Source organism: Andrena cerasifolii, chromosome 4 (assembly GCF_050908995.1).
Source record: "Andrena cerasifolii isolate SP2316 chromosome 4, iyAndCera1_principal, whole genome shotgun sequence".
Lineage (NCBI taxonomy): Eukaryota > Metazoa > Arthropoda > Insecta > Hymenoptera > Andrenidae > Andrena > Andrena cerasifolii.
In genome coordinates this window covers 1,556,205-1,574,460 of record NC_135121.1, presented here as the reverse complement: position 1 = coordinate 1,574,460, position 18,256 = coordinate 1,556,205, and the positions used below count along the sequence as shown (strand labels likewise).

Sequence of the window (18,256 nt, the reverse complement as noted above, 5' to 3'; positions counted from 1 at the left end):
GTCATCCCTGATACGGACAAGTGTGCGCTGCTCCATTGTAAAGCACATAAACGATATTTTTAACACTGATACTGACGGCCTGGAACTGGCGTGTACGGAAGAACGTCGAATTTCACTGGTCGAATACGGAACTGACAAGTCTCCATTCCAAACAAGCAACAGATACCTTTTACGACCACGGAACTGATATGTGTGTTTAAACATTTAAGCTACGGTTCTACCGGCAGATCCTGCTGCCCATCTGACACATCCAACAACGCCATCTGAAGGCCACAATTACCAAATAATTTCCTACGCGTGACGTCACATGGACCTACGCACCAATACAAATGTACCATTATTGCTGTAGGTGTATCCCTACCCTTACATAACCAGCAAGCAGATTCTGCAGTTTAGTAAATAATTAATTCTATTTATTTCAAGAAGTATTTATTCTTTCTTTAATAATATACAGGATTGGTAATTGCAATTGTTACAAAATAATATAAATAGCGCACATAAATTTGAAGAGGAACTTTCAATATTTACATTTACAAATCAATATACAATACGTCGCGTAACCAGTGGTACCTCCTATTAGGGGCTATATCAGAAAATTTTATTCAGTATTTTCGACTTCGTTTCTGTGTAGAATCACCATATTCCCTGTTGTGTTAGCGCTGAAAACAAATACAATATTAGTATAAAATTAAATGTAATGTATGAATAAACAGGATACATGCCATACTTACTTCAGCTCCATTTCCACACAGTACACACCTTAGGCGATCATGCTTGCTCCTGCGAACATTAACATTTTAAGAAAACATGTGTTAAATTATTATATGCGAAACAAGGAGCTAAACTTTCGCCCTTCGCGCATAACCCTACTTTTCTGACTTACAGAAACATGTGAATTTCGATTTCCGCGCCGTAGATAATTGGAAATTATTCAATTCCATAATTACGTTCGCTTTATGGATACTTCGAGATGATATGAATGGATATTGATGTTTGAAATTATTTGGAATATTCTTCGGTTTTGCCGGCACTGACTGCCACTGCCAGTGACTGTCACCTCAGACCTCGAAAACGAACGTAAACAGGACGTAGAGTCTCTAAACAAATCATCTCGAAGTATCCAGAAGGCGAACGTAATTACGGAATTGAATAATTTCCAATTATCTACGTCGCGGAAATCGAGATTCACATTATGTGCAATACAGAAAAGTAGGGTATGCGCGAAGTGCGAATGTTTAGCATCTTGTTTCGTATATAATAATTAAACAGATGTTTTCTTATAACCGTATAAGAAATATGTTAATGTTATATGTTAATGTTCATAGGAGCATGCATGAGCGCCTAGGGTGTGTACGGTGTGGAGATGGAGCTGAAGTAAGTATGGCATGTATCCTGTTTATTCATACATTACATTTAATTTTATACTAATATTGTATTTGTTTTCAGCGCTAACACAACAGGGAATATGGTGATTCTACACAGAAACGAAGTCGAAAATACTGAATAAAATTTTCTGATATAGCCCCTAATAGGAGGTACCACTGGTTACGCGACGTATTGTATATTGATTTGTAAATGTAAATATTGAAAGTTCCTCTTCAAATTTATGTGCGCTATTTATATTATTTTGTAACAATTGTAATTACCAATCCTGTATATTATTAAAGAAAGAATAAATACTTCTTGAAATAAGTAGAATTAATTATTTACTAAACTGCAGAATCTGCTTGCTGGTTATGTAAGGGTAAGGATACACGCGTAGGGAATTGTTTGGCAATTGCGGCCGTCAGATGGCGCTGTTGGATGTGTCAGACCGGCTGCGGATATACCGGCAGACTCTGCGCTCCCCTATCAGACCCTGCTGCCAATCTTGCTGGCAGACTGCCGGCAGGTTCCTATCAGGGCTTGTATTTGTGGGTTGAATTTGTCCTATAGCAATTTTTAAACTATTTTTATCCCACGATTGCATTTGTGTTTTTCTTTTATAGGTCCTGATTGTATTCTAAAAAAATTAATAAGAACACCTGTAAGTAATTATCTATATAACATTTCGTAAATTAACCTATTTGTACTTCACAGATTTGAATACAAATTAATAATATCTAATATTTAAGATGAAGTGTTCATTGTATTTCCGTGTCATGATAGTAAATGCAGCTTCATTAATGACATAATGAAAAACAAATGCATTTATATTACCTGATATATCGAAAACAATTATTTACGAAGACACGGTGTATCAACCACGCCACACGGTGGTTCGAGTATACAGCGTTGTGGGGAAATCCGCTACAGGAAATCCTACTGTACACACATCGAAATACCTAGATCATCCGACCACGCTGACGAGTACATCAATTGAAAAGCTAGGTGTCCCATTAACGTTCAAGCTACTTGTGATAGTAAGGAATTATTTACAAGTGTTGATGTTACTAGTCCACGGTCGACTCATGACAGTCCAGTGTTGCGAACATCCGGATTAGTTAAAATGATTGCCTGTTATAAAGGAAATACAGTTATAATTGCTGATACCGGATATCGCTCCGTGGATTATGACACCATACAAGAATCCTTCTACTAATGTCCAAAGGCATTATAACATAGTCTCGTTACGGGCTCGTTACTCACCACTCCTGTCTCACTCTTGTCCGGCAACGGCGAGAGCGAGATGGAACGAGAGCGAGCGAGGACGGTACGAGACAGACGACGCGTTATTGTTTTGTCTCGCTCTGTCTTTCGGACGCCGGATACTCCGTCCTTTGCGTGCGCATTGGGCGTGCGCGATGGTCGCAAGCACTTACCGTGAGCACGAAAACCGCTTCGCAAAATCTTGACTCAGGCCCGGCTCACGGTAAGCGCTTGCGACCATCGCGCACGCTCGCTGCGCACGCAGTGTTCCATGTCAGTCCCCCCTTCTGTCAGAAAGAAGCGAGAAACGAACACTCGAAATTAGGGCTCCGTTCAACGCCGGTCCCGACCAGCGAGCCGCTAACGAGACAATACTGTACATGCAAAAACAAGGTTATTATTGAAAGACTCTTTGGACAAATTAAGAGGTATACCTAGTCAGGCGGTCGAAAAGAAGCGAATATTTGTGAATTTTTTTTGAAGAAACGGAAGCATATATTTTTACAAAACTTTTTGCGCTTAAAAGAGCAACATTTAAAGAACATTTGGTATTTTTTCGTAGAAAAATATTTATGTTTATAATAAAGTAACAACCGACATCCAAGAAGCATTTTTAAAAATTTGGTTCTGCGGTGGGCACTGCCATTCGGATCCAGATTATGTAAAATCATAAAACAAAAAAGATTCTGTTAGCATATTAATGTATCTTCCGATTAACGGAGGGAATTTCGGAAATATTATTTCGTTAATTTAAAACAAAATGGCAGTTATTTAAAATTATTGCACGCCATTTTGTTTTAAATTAGTATTTCAGAAATTCCCTCCGTTAATCGGAAGATACATTAATATGCTAACAAAATGTTTTTTGTTTTTTGATTTTAGATAATCTGGTTCCGAATAGCAGTGCTCAACACAAAACTAAATTTTTAAAAATGCTTCTTGGATGTCGGTTGTTTACTTTATTATAAACGTAAATATTTTTGTACCAAAAATACCAAATGTTCTTTAAATGTTGCTCTTTTAAGCATAAAAAGTTTTGTAAAAATATATGCTTCCGCTTCTTCAAAAAAAAAATTCACAAATATTCGCCTGTTTTCGGCCGCCTGACTAGGTATAACTGTTATATTTTTTGGTTCGTATTAAATCAAACAATATCTTTGATAGATTAAATATGATATTTATTAATACTTAAGACTAAGAGACGACGTCACGTAGCAGCTATATGTGACACTACGAGATGATGTAGTAGTCGCGTGTCTGTTGGGAGTCAGTGCTCACAACCAAGTAACACCTAGTAACTCAAGGTTCGGTTTTCATCAACCTATAACAATAACCCCTTAAGCGAAGATTCCCACTTTTGAATTCTCGAGTTCGGCTTCACCAGGGAATTATTCTCCCAGTCATCGTAAGTTGTTTTGTACTCCACAATGTAGCAAAGCACCTAGGTGATCATACACTCGACGAAGAATATAGAAAGTAATGATACTTCCATTGTCGAAGACCACGAAGACAAAGAGATTAACACTAATGATAACACCAAGCGAGCTGGCATGAGAAAAAGAGACGATATCGCACAATTACTGTACGTTACCTTGGTAAAAACCGATGTGGTTCTGTATTTTGTATGACTGTGAACTGAAGTTGATTTTTTGAAAAATAAATTGCATTTTATTTGGAAAATGTGAAAAACTTTCTTTAATGCACAGGAATACAAAGTGGCGTATGAATGATGTTACAATTTGTAACTTATAAATCAGTATATTATTAATTACAAATCAGTATATGAAGTTGAGTCAGCATATCGGGTAAATGGCCTCCACGGCTTTGCTGGCACATACGCACTCTTTTGTTGAAATTTTTCATGACCGTTTTGCATAAATGTGGCTGAATTTCGTTGATACAGCGCTCAATTTCCTCTTTCAAGCCGTGGGTGGTCGTGGGATTGTTGACATAAACCTTAGACTTCAAAAAACCCCAAAGAAAAAAGTCCAACGGCGTTAAATCGCATGATCGGCTAATTCTGATCACCAAAACGGGAAATTACACGACCAGGAAATGACTCATGCAATAATTGAATTGTTGCTCGGGTTGCATGGCATGTGGCACCGTCTTGTTGAAACTATATGTCGTCCACATCCATATCTTGCAATTTAGGCACAAAAAACTGGATTACCATGTCGCGATAGCGAGCACCATTAACTGTTATTGCCTGACCAGCTACATTCTCGAAGACGAATGGTCCGATGATGCCTCCAACCCAAAATCCGCACGAAACAGTGATACGTTGTGGATGCATTTGTTTCTCAACAATCACTCGTGGATTTTCTGAACAACAAATGCAACAATTTTGTCGATTAATCAAACCATCAAGATGAAAATGAGCCTCATCGCTGAATATGATTTTGTTCGAATAATCAGCATCCACTTGTTGTTCCATAATCAATTCAACGAAACGTATTCGCTGTGCGTGGTCAGTAAGCTTCAGTTCTTGAGTCAATTGAACTTTGTAAGCATGAAGATGCAAATCTTTCGTGAGAATACGCTGTAGAGAGCTCCTCGAAATGTCCAATTCTTGACCACGGTACCGAATTGATATCCCTGGACTCTCAGCAACACTCTCACGAACTGCTTCGATGTTTTCTGTTGAACGACTTGTTGAAGGACGGCCAGAGTGTTTAAGATCACTAATTGATCCAGTCTCCCTAAATTTTTTATTTAATCTCTTCACAGTTGATGAAGTTAAATCACTATTCCGACCATATTTTGTACGAAAATTGCGAACTGTAACTGCCAAACCTTCATTATTTTGAAAATATTGCTCAACAATGAAAACACGTTGTTCTTTCGTGTAGCCCTCCATTTTTAATAACCCTGAACTGTCAGTGGTCACGCTGTCTTTGTTTTTCGTTGGCAATACACTACAGCACAAATGGCGCCAAATTCAAATCTTGCGTGAATTTTGGGACACCCTTTATAAGAAAATTAATTCTGTAACGTCTAAATGTAGATCCGAATCAGCAGTTTCCAAACATCTAAAGCTCTCTCCGTTACAACTAGCAGTAAGGTGCGTCCCAAAATGATAGAGCCGCCTTAGAAAAGAGTAGTTCTAAAAGTTCGGGTTAGGTTAAAAAAATTACAATATCACGTTATTCGTATGTTTATTTCAGGGGTTGGAAACAGTTGTGATATCGGTTTCGGTTTTCAAAACAGTTATAAGTACCGAAACAATCTTAAAACAGTTACGAATGAAAAAGGTTCTGCCCTATATCAGTTTCGGTTCCGGTTCTCCAGAACCGATATTATATCGGTTCCATAATGGTTATACAGGGTGTCCGCGGGAAGACTGAACAGCTGGATATCTCCTAATGTATTGGAGATAAAAAAAATAAAAAAAATATGTTATAATATTTTTTTTAAGAGGTGAGTTGATAGTGCGTTCCAAGACAAATTCAATAAGCATTAATGTATACACTTGATTTCCACTGCTTTTTGAGATATTGCGCTTGCAAATTTACTGATTTTCACTGGAAGAAAACCCGCTGAACTACCTACCTACCTGCCAAAGGTCTGGGTTTGGATTGGCACGCCCAAAGGCTGGACAATTCTTTACCGTCAGAAATGCTACTTAACGTCATAACATTTACTCAATTTTCAACTCCAATAGTCTTTTATTTCGCACTTGCTTCTACGTTCGGATGGCCGGTTCTTTTGGGAGGGATGCAAATTCGATTGGTTAGGTTAGGAGGTGTGAAAATTGCTAGACCAAATTTCTAAACTATAGGGAGCAGATTGTATTAGGACCAATCGGATTTGCATCCCTTCCAAACGGTTGCTCTCTTGAAGAGACCCTCTTCACAGCAATACCTCCTCCCCAATGCCCACCTTCTCTCGCATGGAATAATACGCAAACGCATGCTTTTGTTTTGATATTGGAGCTCGTGTTTATACTCGAGAGGTAAGGGATCTGTGCGAATTTTTAGGGAAGACCACGCGTCGACGGCGGGCTACCCCATTTCTTCCTGTGCCTCACCAGGGGGCGTATTGACGGTGGATTATAGGAACGTAGATGTCTGGATGCCAGTTTTTGAATTCGGGAGACGATAGAAACACTTTATTACAAAACACACATGTACTATAATATTAAAGTAAATCGTATTCCTTTCGGGCAAGAGGACTGACAATGATCGAACTTACGCCCTACTTCGCGCAGACCGATTACACGGGGGGTAGTTGAGTCACTTACTCGTCCGCACTCACACTCCGCGTTCACAATTGCGTTCTCGCTAACGCGTCACTCGTCCGATGATCGACAATCGAGTCTCCCTAGTCCGCTTGGGCTCGCTTACATTATCGGGCGCTATCGGACGCTACCAAGCGCTCTCAAACAACTTTTACATAAGGAATACAAATTGCTTGGGTAAAACTAGTCCGATTTTCATGATATTTGGTATGCTTTTAATCGGAAGAACATAAGGAATCCATCGGCATCATTTCCATATCGATATGGTAAACAATAAACAATTCAGTTTTTCTGAAACAGGTATGAATCCTCGGCCGACCGTAGCGAATACAGATCGACCCCCCGTAGTCAAGGAGTGAAGATGTAAAATATTCATTTCAGCGTAGTAAGAAATTCTTTATTTCTTATCGCATCGATATGAAAATGATGCCGATGGATTCCTTATGTTCTTCCGATTAAAAGCATACCAAATATCATGCAAATCGGACTAATCGAACTTGCATCCCTCTCAAAAGAACCGGCCATCCGAGCGTAGAAGCAAGTGCGAAATAAAAGTAACGGTGCGCTTCTCGATACCGCAGATGTACCTGCCTAAGTAGCATTTCTGAAGGAAAAGAATTGTCCAGGCTTTGGGCTTGCCATTCCTAACCTAGACCTTTGGCAGGTAGTTTTTTTTTTATATATGTTTATTATAAAATTTTGTGTACATTCACTTTATATATAAAGCTCTGAACAAACATAACGAAAAACTAGCTACACAATAATACTTATTAGGACAGGCTAATTGTTCCAACTATTGGAAGCTCTTAGCACACACTAGCCGTAGAAACATCTTTGGTGATAAAAATTCAGGTACTAGTACTCCAAAAGGAATTGCATTTATGTAATCTCAAACGGATTGAGGGTACAAGTAAACTGCCTAAGGGAAAAAAAACCTATCGACCCAGAAGGAAGGTAAAACCCTGCACTCAATCTTAGACTTAAATTATAAAGAAAATAGAATAAGAACTTAGTCTAAACTTAAAGTAAACTTATAAAACTATTATTTACAAGGTGGCGCAAGCCACGAAGGACTGATTGAAAAGCCCAACCCTATGATGAGAGAGCCAGCAGAGGCATACTTATTAGATCAGTTTCTCTCAATGTGGTGCTGAGCACGACGGGCCGACAATTCGGCCATGTGTGCACAATCAATTGAAAGCCACCAATACTTTTCGTGGTTTAGACAGCGGAAGTTATATAGATCAACTTTTGGGATCACTTGTGAGAAAAAGAATCTGTCATTATTATTGATGTAATCTTCTGGCGTAAACGCAACTCTTTTGTCGGCTTTGTTCCTTCGCCAGTGGTAGAGTAAAGGGACGTTGAAAGCATTTTGGATTACCCCAAGGCTGTCGCATCGTGGATGTGATCTGGTTATCCTGCGAGGCCAGATATTGAATTATAGGGTTCTCAATTTCGGGTAACTTACTAAAGTAGTCTCTGGTGAGGGAAATTAGAAAAGAGTCGATACAGGTGATGTTAGCTTCGTTATATAGTATCTGGTTTTTAATATAGTGTTGCCAATCCGATTCTGGAGTGCGATATATTCTGAGACAAGCCCTCATGGAGGTGTGGTTAAAATTCCAAAGGACTGGCGCAGCATATGAGATTATGGGTCTGATAAGCAACATATATAAAATCAGTTTTGCTTTACTAGAAAGATGCTTGTTATAAAAGAGCCTGCTATTTGCGAAGAAGGCCCTCCTGGCTTTCTCTAGTTGCGTGTCGAAATGTTTGTTACCTCTAAGTAAATAGTCCAGTTGGATTCCCAAATATTTAACGGTTTTTTTATGCGGGATAAGAGCTTTGTTCGCGGTACCTGGGATTGTGGCAGAGATCTGGAACGATGTATTGCCAGCTTTTGTCTTAGATGTAAGACTCTTGACTGGTTTCTTAAATAATATCGTTTCACATTTCTGGGGGTTCAATCGAAGGTTCCAGGTCATGTAATACCGATTGACTTTGTCGACTAGAGAGTCTAACTCATTTTGAATTGAGTCCACTCTATTTCCGGAAACGTATATAACCACATCATCCGCGTATGAAATGAAACCAGCACCACCGTCCTCGCCGAAACCAAAGAGCCTTGGCAAATCACCAAGGAAAATGTTGAAAAGAATCGGAGAATTTACCGTCACCTGCTGCAGCCCTTCTTGGATAAAAAAATTCAATGGTTGAAAGATTTACACCATCCCAAGTTCGGAATGATTTTCCCGTGATCATGTCCCATATTTGGAAGATCAGCCAAGATGGGAATTTTTTCTTATGAAGTTTGAAAATTAACCCATCGAGCCACACGGAATAGAAGGCCTTTTCTATATGAAGAAAGGCGGCTGCCGCTAGGTGACTTTTGCCAACAGTAGTATTTAAGTCCGAAAGTAACTTATGAATTGCGTTGTTGTGGAGTGGCGATGTCTAAATCCAAATTGTGAAGAGGGAATCAAATCATTATCAGTACAAAAAGAAGTAATTTTGTCATTGATAATTTCCTCAAAAACTTTACTGATGGAGGGGGTAAGACTAATGGGCCGATAACTGGATGGATCGGCTGGGTCCTTCCCCTTCTTAGGAATTGATAATACTTTTGCTGATTTCCATGCAGTAGGAATATAGCACTTATGGCGTTGTTAAACAGAACTGTTAGGTCAACAATTATTGTTGCAGGTAAATGTTTGAGGCAAATGGACGGTATACCATCTATTCCACAGGAAGTCTTATTAGGGAGTCTCCTAAGTCTGAGCGCCAAAGAAGGAGGGCTGCAGAAAGGGAAAGGGCCCTCAATATCAACCGATGGGTTGGCTGCAGAGCATTCAGCGCTGAAGTTAACAATGCCCTCACTACTGGTTCTTAGTTCATTGGCCTCAGCCCTAAGGGTGGCAACGGTGGTGCTTACTGTTTCCTTCAATCTAGAATCGTTATTGAGATATCGGGGAGAATTAATCGATTCATAGAAGTCCCCTTGAATGTTAAGCTTATCTTTTGAGGACGTAAATATAAGGTTGTCAGCAACGACATCTGCTTCACTCAAATTACAGCAACACCTGTTCAATAGCTGTTCATTATTCTGATGAATCCGTAATTCTCTGACCCCCAGTTTTTGCTTTGGTCGGAATAAGGCGTTTATTTTCGGAAAGAATGTGTCTGAATTTCGGAAATCAATGTTTTTAATAGCATTATTCCAATAAGATTCAGACGCTGATTTGAATTCGGCTTTTAGAGCCTTAATCACTTCTTTATGAGCTAATTTGATATTTTTAGTATAGGCGAAACGAGCTTGAGGATCAGTGAGGTGAAGGTCATGTAAAAAGGAGACAAGAATTCTTTTTTCTTCCTGGAGTTTGCGGATTTTACGGTTAAGATATCTGAGGGTATTACTATAGGGTTTGACGACTGGAACAGACCTGGATATGGAACGATTAATAGTGTCATTAATGTCCAGAAGACCTTGATCAATCTCCTCAATGGTTAGATTACGGAATTTTGGGATCGAACTTTGATAGTCTCGTTCGGACCTTCTCGTGAAATCATCCCAACGAGCTGAACGGAAATTATAACGTTGAGGGCCGTCCTCAGTCCGACTAAACGGAATACTTCCATTCGGTATTTCGAAAATCAAAGAAAGTGCCAGATGGTCACTATCATACGGAAGTGTGTGGGCTTTACCATTAATGTTGTTAAGTAATTTTAATCTAGCATCCGCAATACAAACATCCAAATAAGTCTGAGCCGGCTTGAAGGATGGTACCGCAGTCGTAATTAAATTGATTTTGTAGTTACAATCGTAGTCTGATTGCCATTGTCCAAGGTAACGACCTCTAGGATTATTAACTCTGTCCCCTCAAGCCTTCCTTCTGGCATTGAGGTCTCCAGCTAATATATAAAAAACATTATTACTAAATAGCTTAAGTCTAACAAATAGTCTATCCAGTTCCTCAATGAACAGTCTGCGACTGTCATTCCTGACATAAGCACTAATCAGAACTAGTGGGTTATTATCACAGATCGAAATTTTCACGACAGAGTATTCCAAAATCTCATTGGGGATGGGGGACGGCAAAGAGATCTCTTCGAATTGAATTCCCTTTTTTATTAGGATGGCCGTTCCTCCACCCTGAATGGCATTGGGTCTGTTGTTTCTGACTATATTGTAGTCCTTAATTACTATTTTATGGACGGGGTTCAGCTTAGTTTCTGAAACAAATATAAGGTCGTGATTGTGCTCATTGAGAAACTGGAGTAATTCCAGTCTTCGATAGTTGGCTATTAGTGAGTTAACATTAATAGCCGCAATTCTAATTTGCGCTTTTATGGTATTATTAGACATTGTCTTTGGAAAAAATCGCGTTTAATAAAAATTCAATATTCGCAGTATTGGTAGTAATTTGGGTTGCTAGTGTTTAAAATTGGCTGGTCACTGCTGCCGTAATTTCCTCCATCATCTTGTTAGCCCATTGGGGAGGGGAGGATGAAGCGTCTGAGTGATCTTGAGAGCGTTGGAAGTCTCTATCCAGGGTAGATGGGGTCGAAAATCCCTTATTTTGCAGATTCATTGAGACCTTAGGCCTCACGGGTCCCACAGGATGCCTAGGATTGCTTACCGCTTGGGCAAAGGAGATAGCATCCCTGATGCTAGACGAGTGATTATTAATCTTTTGTATAGTAACCTGGTTCTTGATTGATTTGTGCTCTCTTTTCTTGGTCGCTGCAGATTTCAGAAAAGGGCAGCCCTTGTATGATGCTGGATGACCCAGTAGGTTGCAATTAGCACATTTAAGTGCCGATTTATTGCCCTGGATGTTTATGGTGCAGGTTCCAGGTGAATGCGATTGTGCACATTTCACACATCTGTATGGCAAGTGGCAATTTTTACTAGCATGGCCTAGGCGCTGACAGTTCTTGCACTGAAATAATTCCACCTTTCTTAGATGTTCCCATTTAACCCTTTGGTAGGCTAGCGATTTGACTTTGAAAAGGTCCGTAGTCTTGCTATTGCTCGAGAGTTGTACTAAATAATGAAATCTATCTGAAAGCGACTTGTTGAAGATAAACTTGGTTAAGCTAATAATTTCCACACCTGGGAGTTGTAATTCGGAGATTTCTTGCTTAATGACATCTGGATCAAAGGCGCCTCTGATGCCCTTAAGCAGAATCGATTTCGGCTTAAGATGTTTTGGTGTGTAAGTGTAAAATTGGATTTTTAATTCCAGCAATTTCTCACAAACAAGAGTGTGGTTTTCAATATTACTAACAAAAATGGAATGAGCCCCGACATCCGTTTCTTTGATTAGAAACTCGGATTTAGGAACGTTCAACTCAGTGATAATACCAATTAAAATCTTGATAGACGACTCCAGCATATTGATGGGAGGTGGTTTTGCGATCTTCTTATTAACAGGTATGCTCGTTCTAGAGATGTCTTGCTCTTCTAAATCCAGGTCCATAGTGTTATGGGCAACTAATGGTTGGAACCGATTGTTATCCGAAGTGATGTATTGATGGGTGGAAGGTTGTTGTCTTCTTAGGAAGAGACCAACCCTCTGTCGGTGGATGGTTGCTATTAGAGGGCCCTGGGGGCTCGGGCGTCTCACTAGATGGCGCCACTGACCCGCTTTTTCGGGCCTTGTTGATACTGGGCATAACCTTACTTTTTGGGGAGCCCCAAATTCTTTGAGGAAGTTTTTATGTAAGCGATCAAGCGGAATCGGTTGTGATCTCGGCGTTTTCTTGAGCTTACGATTTATTAAAGAATTTGTCGTACTGTTCTTTTTATTTTCTTCCATTGATTTGAAACCACGTTTTGCCCCCCGAGAAGGCATTTTGCCTATCCGTCTCCAAATAAACGTGCGGGACAAACCCGCGCCGCTTCAGGGCCAGAAAATGAATAAACACACGTCACAACACAGACAGTAATTTTGAAGCAAAAGAATTACTACTCGCAGAAGGACTTTCGCGCACAATTACGGAAAAAATGCCCGAAAATTCAGGACCGATCAAAACGACGACCACACTCCAACGGTCGCCATGACAGTCTCACTTTGGCAGGTAGGTGTCTGTTTCAACGGGCAAGGCCACCCGTGGCGCCAGCAAGACCGTCCCCGGTCCTTGTTATTTAAGCGGGTTTTCTTCCAGTGAAAATCAGTAAATTTGCAAGCGCAATATCTCAAAAACCAGTGGAAATCAAGTGTATACATTAATGCTTATTGAATTTGTCTTGGAACGCACTATCAACTCACCTCTTCAAAAAAAAAAAATAGTCCCATTAAAAAAAAAATCGAACTTGACCATCGTATCTTTTAAAATAATAATCGGGAAAAAATCGTCTACGCTAATAAATTGGCCCCCTCGAACCATGCAACGCCATATTTTTTTTATTTTTTTATCTCCAATACATTAGGAGATATCCAGTCTTCCCACGGACACCCTGTATATCGATTATACAATAAACTCTCGCTATGGCCTGGAGCACTACGACTAATATTAATTCAACACTTAATTTAAAGTATTGCTAACACTAACAGCTATAACTTTCCTAATATGTAGAAATTTACTTACTAATTTAATATTAATTATGAAGATTATTAACTATTTATTTTTTAACAGAATACAATGTCTCGTGGGTGAAAATGTCAATTGTTGTGAAATATAATTTTTTTTGTATTAAATTCGAAATGCTCGCCACTAGCTCAGGAATACAAGTTTATCTTGGTGTGCTGGCCAATGTATTATCATCTAGAAACGAATTTATGAGTGTATTCTTCTCAAGTGATTGACTGATTGTAGGGTTTTCAGATGATGTAGACGTTGGAAAACATTTTTACCCTTGTTTTGATTAGCCCCTTGTAATGCTGGAAAGTGAGGTTAATGACGACTGTGTAAACATTATTTGGGCTTGGAGCATTAATTGTGCAGGAGACTGATGAGATAATAACTGCACAACACTTTTATATGGAATAGTGATATAATAGTATAAAATGATAGAATAAGATAATACAGAACTTGACGCGCAGGGCTTCACTCGGAACGGTTGATAATAGACTATATACCATACACACTCACACCATCCATACTACGCTCGGCTACATTCACTCCATCTTTTCACCCATAGGTGTCTCACGCATCAAGCCGATTCACAAGACAACAACCACGCATACTCTCACGCATACCTGACAGTTGCGGCATGCCTTCGTTATCTGCCCCTTCTGTTTACAAATGAAACAACATGTTGAGTCGGTACTAAGGTAAATGCAATATGCCGTGTCCTCGTAACTTATTTGAAAAGATTTTGGAATAAGGTGTACTCTCCTTTTCATATAAGAAGAAACCCGTTTCGCGCATGTAGCCTGTAGGTCTTGGACTGCCGCGAGGTTCCTGTTCCCCCGCTTTACCACCCATGATACCCTCTCTCCTTGCACCATTCCGATTCTCTTTCATATACCGGGTAATTAAATAAAACGTGCATTCTACTAAATTCGTACCATAGGGTAAACGATACAGTAGTTGACCACCTACGAGCTTCAGTTTAGGTAAACGCTATAGAATAAGTGACTTGAATTTTATAAATGAAATTTTGTTATACCAGGCGAAAAGAAAAGTATCGAAGATGATTATAACACCAAAGAAGCTTTGAAGAAATCAGTACTTTCGATGTTATGCTATTATAAAGAAACATAACTCAAAAGTATAGTTATTGGTCGGCCGTGGCATAGTTGTTGACCGGTCTAGGTACAGTTGTTGTCCACTTAGTGAATATAAAAGGAAATGGCATACTTTTTACTTTAAAATCATTTTTATTAAATCCATCTGTCACCATATCAAAATCAAAGACATATTGTCTTGGGGCAGGGTGAGTTTCATGTACACCCTTCACGACGTATGCCGTGCACTTTGCCGCGATCTCATTGACTTCTCATTCGCTTTTTTTTTATTCTTACATTTCTCTCTCACCTGCTTCTTCTTTTCTTCTTCTTCTTCTCTTTGCATCTCTTAGACTCTATCTTTCTTTTGCTTTTTGCTTTTGTTTTTTTCGTCAAGCACCTTTGGCCTCCGAATTATCGTACCCATCCCCGGACCAATGAAAAATCAGGAGTCATCGGAGGTCATACCCGAAACCATATACAAGCAGGGCACATTGCCCGGTGCCTCCAAAGATGTAAAACAATTTTCAACGCGGTCTTTCAGCACGAAAATTACGAGTGGTCAATAACTGTATTACTGTGCATTCGTCGAACCATTTATTGAACACTCCCCAAAACATAGCATAATAAGGAGGTGAGAAGGGGTATAATTTGTTTTCACGGATCCCTCAAAAGCTCTTCGGTCCGATTCGATATCGATACTTGGTTTAAGCCTAGTAATACAAATGCCTAAAAACCAATTTCAAATTTTTACCCTATTCAACCCTTAAAGGGTTAACTCTGAATATGGTGTACTAAGTAGGTGTGCATTGAATTGGGGCGTCTTAAGTTTTGAATAGTAGGTGTGAACGAACATATACCTACATATATCAATATCCGTTATACGGAGGTTACTTTACCGAAATTATATAAAGAAATTGCTACAAAAAGCAGATATAAAAGTAATTCCTTTTAATTATTCTACCGTACCGAAGCACGCGTATTTTTCTATACATAAATCAAAACCCTAAACCCAGTATTTGAACTTTTTCAACTTTTTTTTACATATTTCAGTTTTATAATTTTTCCGTGTTTTTGTTTATAATTTTTTGTTTACTTGAAGTTTATTGAATAAAATAATATTTATATTGATTAATGGTCTTTTATAACAAAAACTCATCGGCTGACTTTTCGTCATCCGACTCTTGTTCATTATCATTTGAAGAAATTAATAAGTTTTTAACTTGTTCAAACAAGCCTTTAATTTTGTTTTGTTTATGGACCCTCAAACCACTTATTATTGGGTCGGATGAAACCAACATAAAGTGCATTATGTCTTCATTTCAAACAAAACGTGAAAACAGTCTACTAAAATGTAATTTTGCCTGCTTAAAAATTTTATTATTCGCTTCTTGAGCTTCCTCGGACAACCAACCAATGGGTAGCCCAAAAACTTTCATTATGTTAGCACCGTGTATCAAAACTTTATGTACACATGGAGGCATTTTGTACCAATCGTATAAATCAACGAATAGTTTTGCGGTATCAAGTGTGTACTTTTCAAACTTGTCAAAGTCAATGTCGTACCCACTTGTCAAAACTTGTAAAATAATAGAAAATCGTTCTATTAAACGAATGTTTACTCCTGTTGCGTTTTGTACCAGTTTTTTCGTCCCTCTTTTAACTGCTTATCATCTCCTTCAGCGTAAAATTTTTCAAAATCTAAATTGTAGGCGATGTGAAGAATACATTCCATGAATCTAATATGACAATGGAGAGTCGATAGCGCGTAATAGTAATGGTTTTCTTCAACGTGCAGTTTTTGAAGAAGGTCTAATTTATTCATTTGATTTGGGGTTGCTCTGCATATGTTGCAAGATGTCGAAGATGCTTGATTTGTTAAGACGTTACATACTTTTCCATCCAGCATGGTACAATATAATTTGTGTGAAACATAATATTTTTTTCTTTTAATATTTACTTCTGTGATTTTTAAATTGTTAATTTTTTCATTTGTATAGTCATATTCTTCTTGAATTTCTGTATTGGCTTCCTTCGTAAACTGAAATTTAATTGGCCTGCAAAGTCTCACCGAAGATGGACGTGTATTTCTCCATATCGTTTGTCCATCTGAGAACATTATGCTCAGTGGTACATATGATACCATAAATATCGAGCTATCAATATTTACTCATTCATTATTGTTCCACTTTTGCTTAAACACCTGTTGACCGGAAGCACCATCCAAACCCCATTTCCCATGTAGAATTAGTTGTTTATTCCTAACGATTTTTAAATTTTCCTTTGAAATTAATGAAAAAATTCTTACAACAGTAAGATCCAACAGTGATTGTAACTCAACTACTGCACCAGTCTCAATGGTGGTTATATTTTTAGGATAGCACTGTTGCTTTCCTAACAATATTTTCTCGTACGGAGGATACTGCATATTGCCAAATAAAAGAAAATTAAGCTTACGAAGATTTTCATACTTAGCTTTCGTTAATCCAATATCCATATACATTGCTAAATTTTTATGTATAAAATCATTATCATGATTCTCGGTCATTACAGACTCTTTTATTTCCACGTCCTCCACCGTGGGGTCTTGAATTGGAATAACAGCTTTCGATAAAATATTCTGGCTATAATTTCTTCGAAGTCCTTGGGCACGTCTTTGTTGTGTTCTAAGACTGCATTCCTCATTCTTTACACGCGGACGACCCCGACTTCCTTCGATATTAGGTGGTGTACTTCCAATTAAATCAGCAAAATTCTGAGTTTCGAATACATATTCCAGTTCTTTAGCCAGGAAATCATTATACTTTTTTCAAAATCAAAACGCACCCGTTTAACACTCGCCCAGTATTTAGAATACTGCCTGATAAAAGTTTTATTAATACACTCGCGAAGTTGGTGCAGATGTTGAGAGTCATAGGCGTATGCGTTTTTGATCCTATTCATTATTACATCTAACCTCGATTTTCTTTTATTTGATTCAGACCATAACCATTCGCACAACTGGTTTTGTTCAATTGTAAAAATCAACATTGTCTAACTTAATATAATTTTGAAAACACAAATTCAATAATAAGTAAAAACTAAAATGAAAACTCGATATTTAAAAAGAATGTTTAAAAAGAAATAGGAAATAGTCCTGAAAAGGACAGAAATAGAATTCTTATGTAAAAAAGCAGTAAAAGCTTTGATAAAGACTTGGGAAAAAATTGGGAAATAGTCGTGAAAAGGAAAAATAGTGGTTGCGAAATCCTCGGAGTGTGACCAGCCTGCAGTGCTTCATTCGACCTGTACGAGTTCGGCCCTCTCCCCACTAGAGATCGGCAGGCTAAGCTACCGCTGATGGAGGGGGAAACACCTAGAAAAGTGGTGGTTATGCGCGCGTGACTGACGCAGGCGCAGTTCCATTTAGTATGCTGCATTTAGTATTGCTCTACATATGTTGCAAGATGTCGAAGATGCTTCACCTGTTAAGACGTTAAGTACATGCTAACTACACTAGTTACATACTAAATGGAACTTTTAACTGCGACTCCTTGTAACTTGTCACCCACTCTCCACAATATACGAATAATGCGTAGTCGAATCGTTTGTAAACACGGGGAGCAAACACATCTGCTCGCGACGGTGTCTAACCGCGAACTCGGTGCTTTTGTTTTGAACTCTTCTCCACTTTGTATAAACCATTGTGCGCTTTTGCGCTGATGACGACGCT

At 38.7% G+C, this 18,256-nt stretch overlaps 2 protein-coding genes and 1 long non-coding RNA gene across 3 annotated transcripts in view; 2 read left to right on the top strand and 1 right to left on the bottom strand.

Moving 5' to 3' along the window:
• Nucleotides 1–18,256, top strand: part of LOC143368050 (ubiquitin carboxyl-terminal hydrolase MINDY-3 homolog) — a 207,655-nt gene that overhangs the window by 162,062 nt on the left and 27,337 nt on the right. The window lies entirely within an intron of this gene.
• Nucleotides 231–1,091, bottom strand: LOC143368098 (uncharacterized). The gene is made up of 3 exons (XR_013085151.1): nt 948–1,091; nt 732–780; nt 231–659 (listed from the first exon to the last, which is right to left on the bottom strand). It is a non-coding gene; the product is annotated as an uncharacterized LOC143368098 (long non-coding RNA).
• On the top strand, nt 4,547–9,761 carry LOC143367923 (uncharacterized). Its single transcript, XM_076810192.1, is given in 6 exon segments — nt 4,547–4,944; nt 5,047–5,134; nt 5,393–5,485; nt 5,487–5,506; nt 9,546–9,574; nt 9,619–9,761. Coding segments are annotated over 6 exon segments (597 nt in total). The 5' UTR covers nt 4,547–4,720.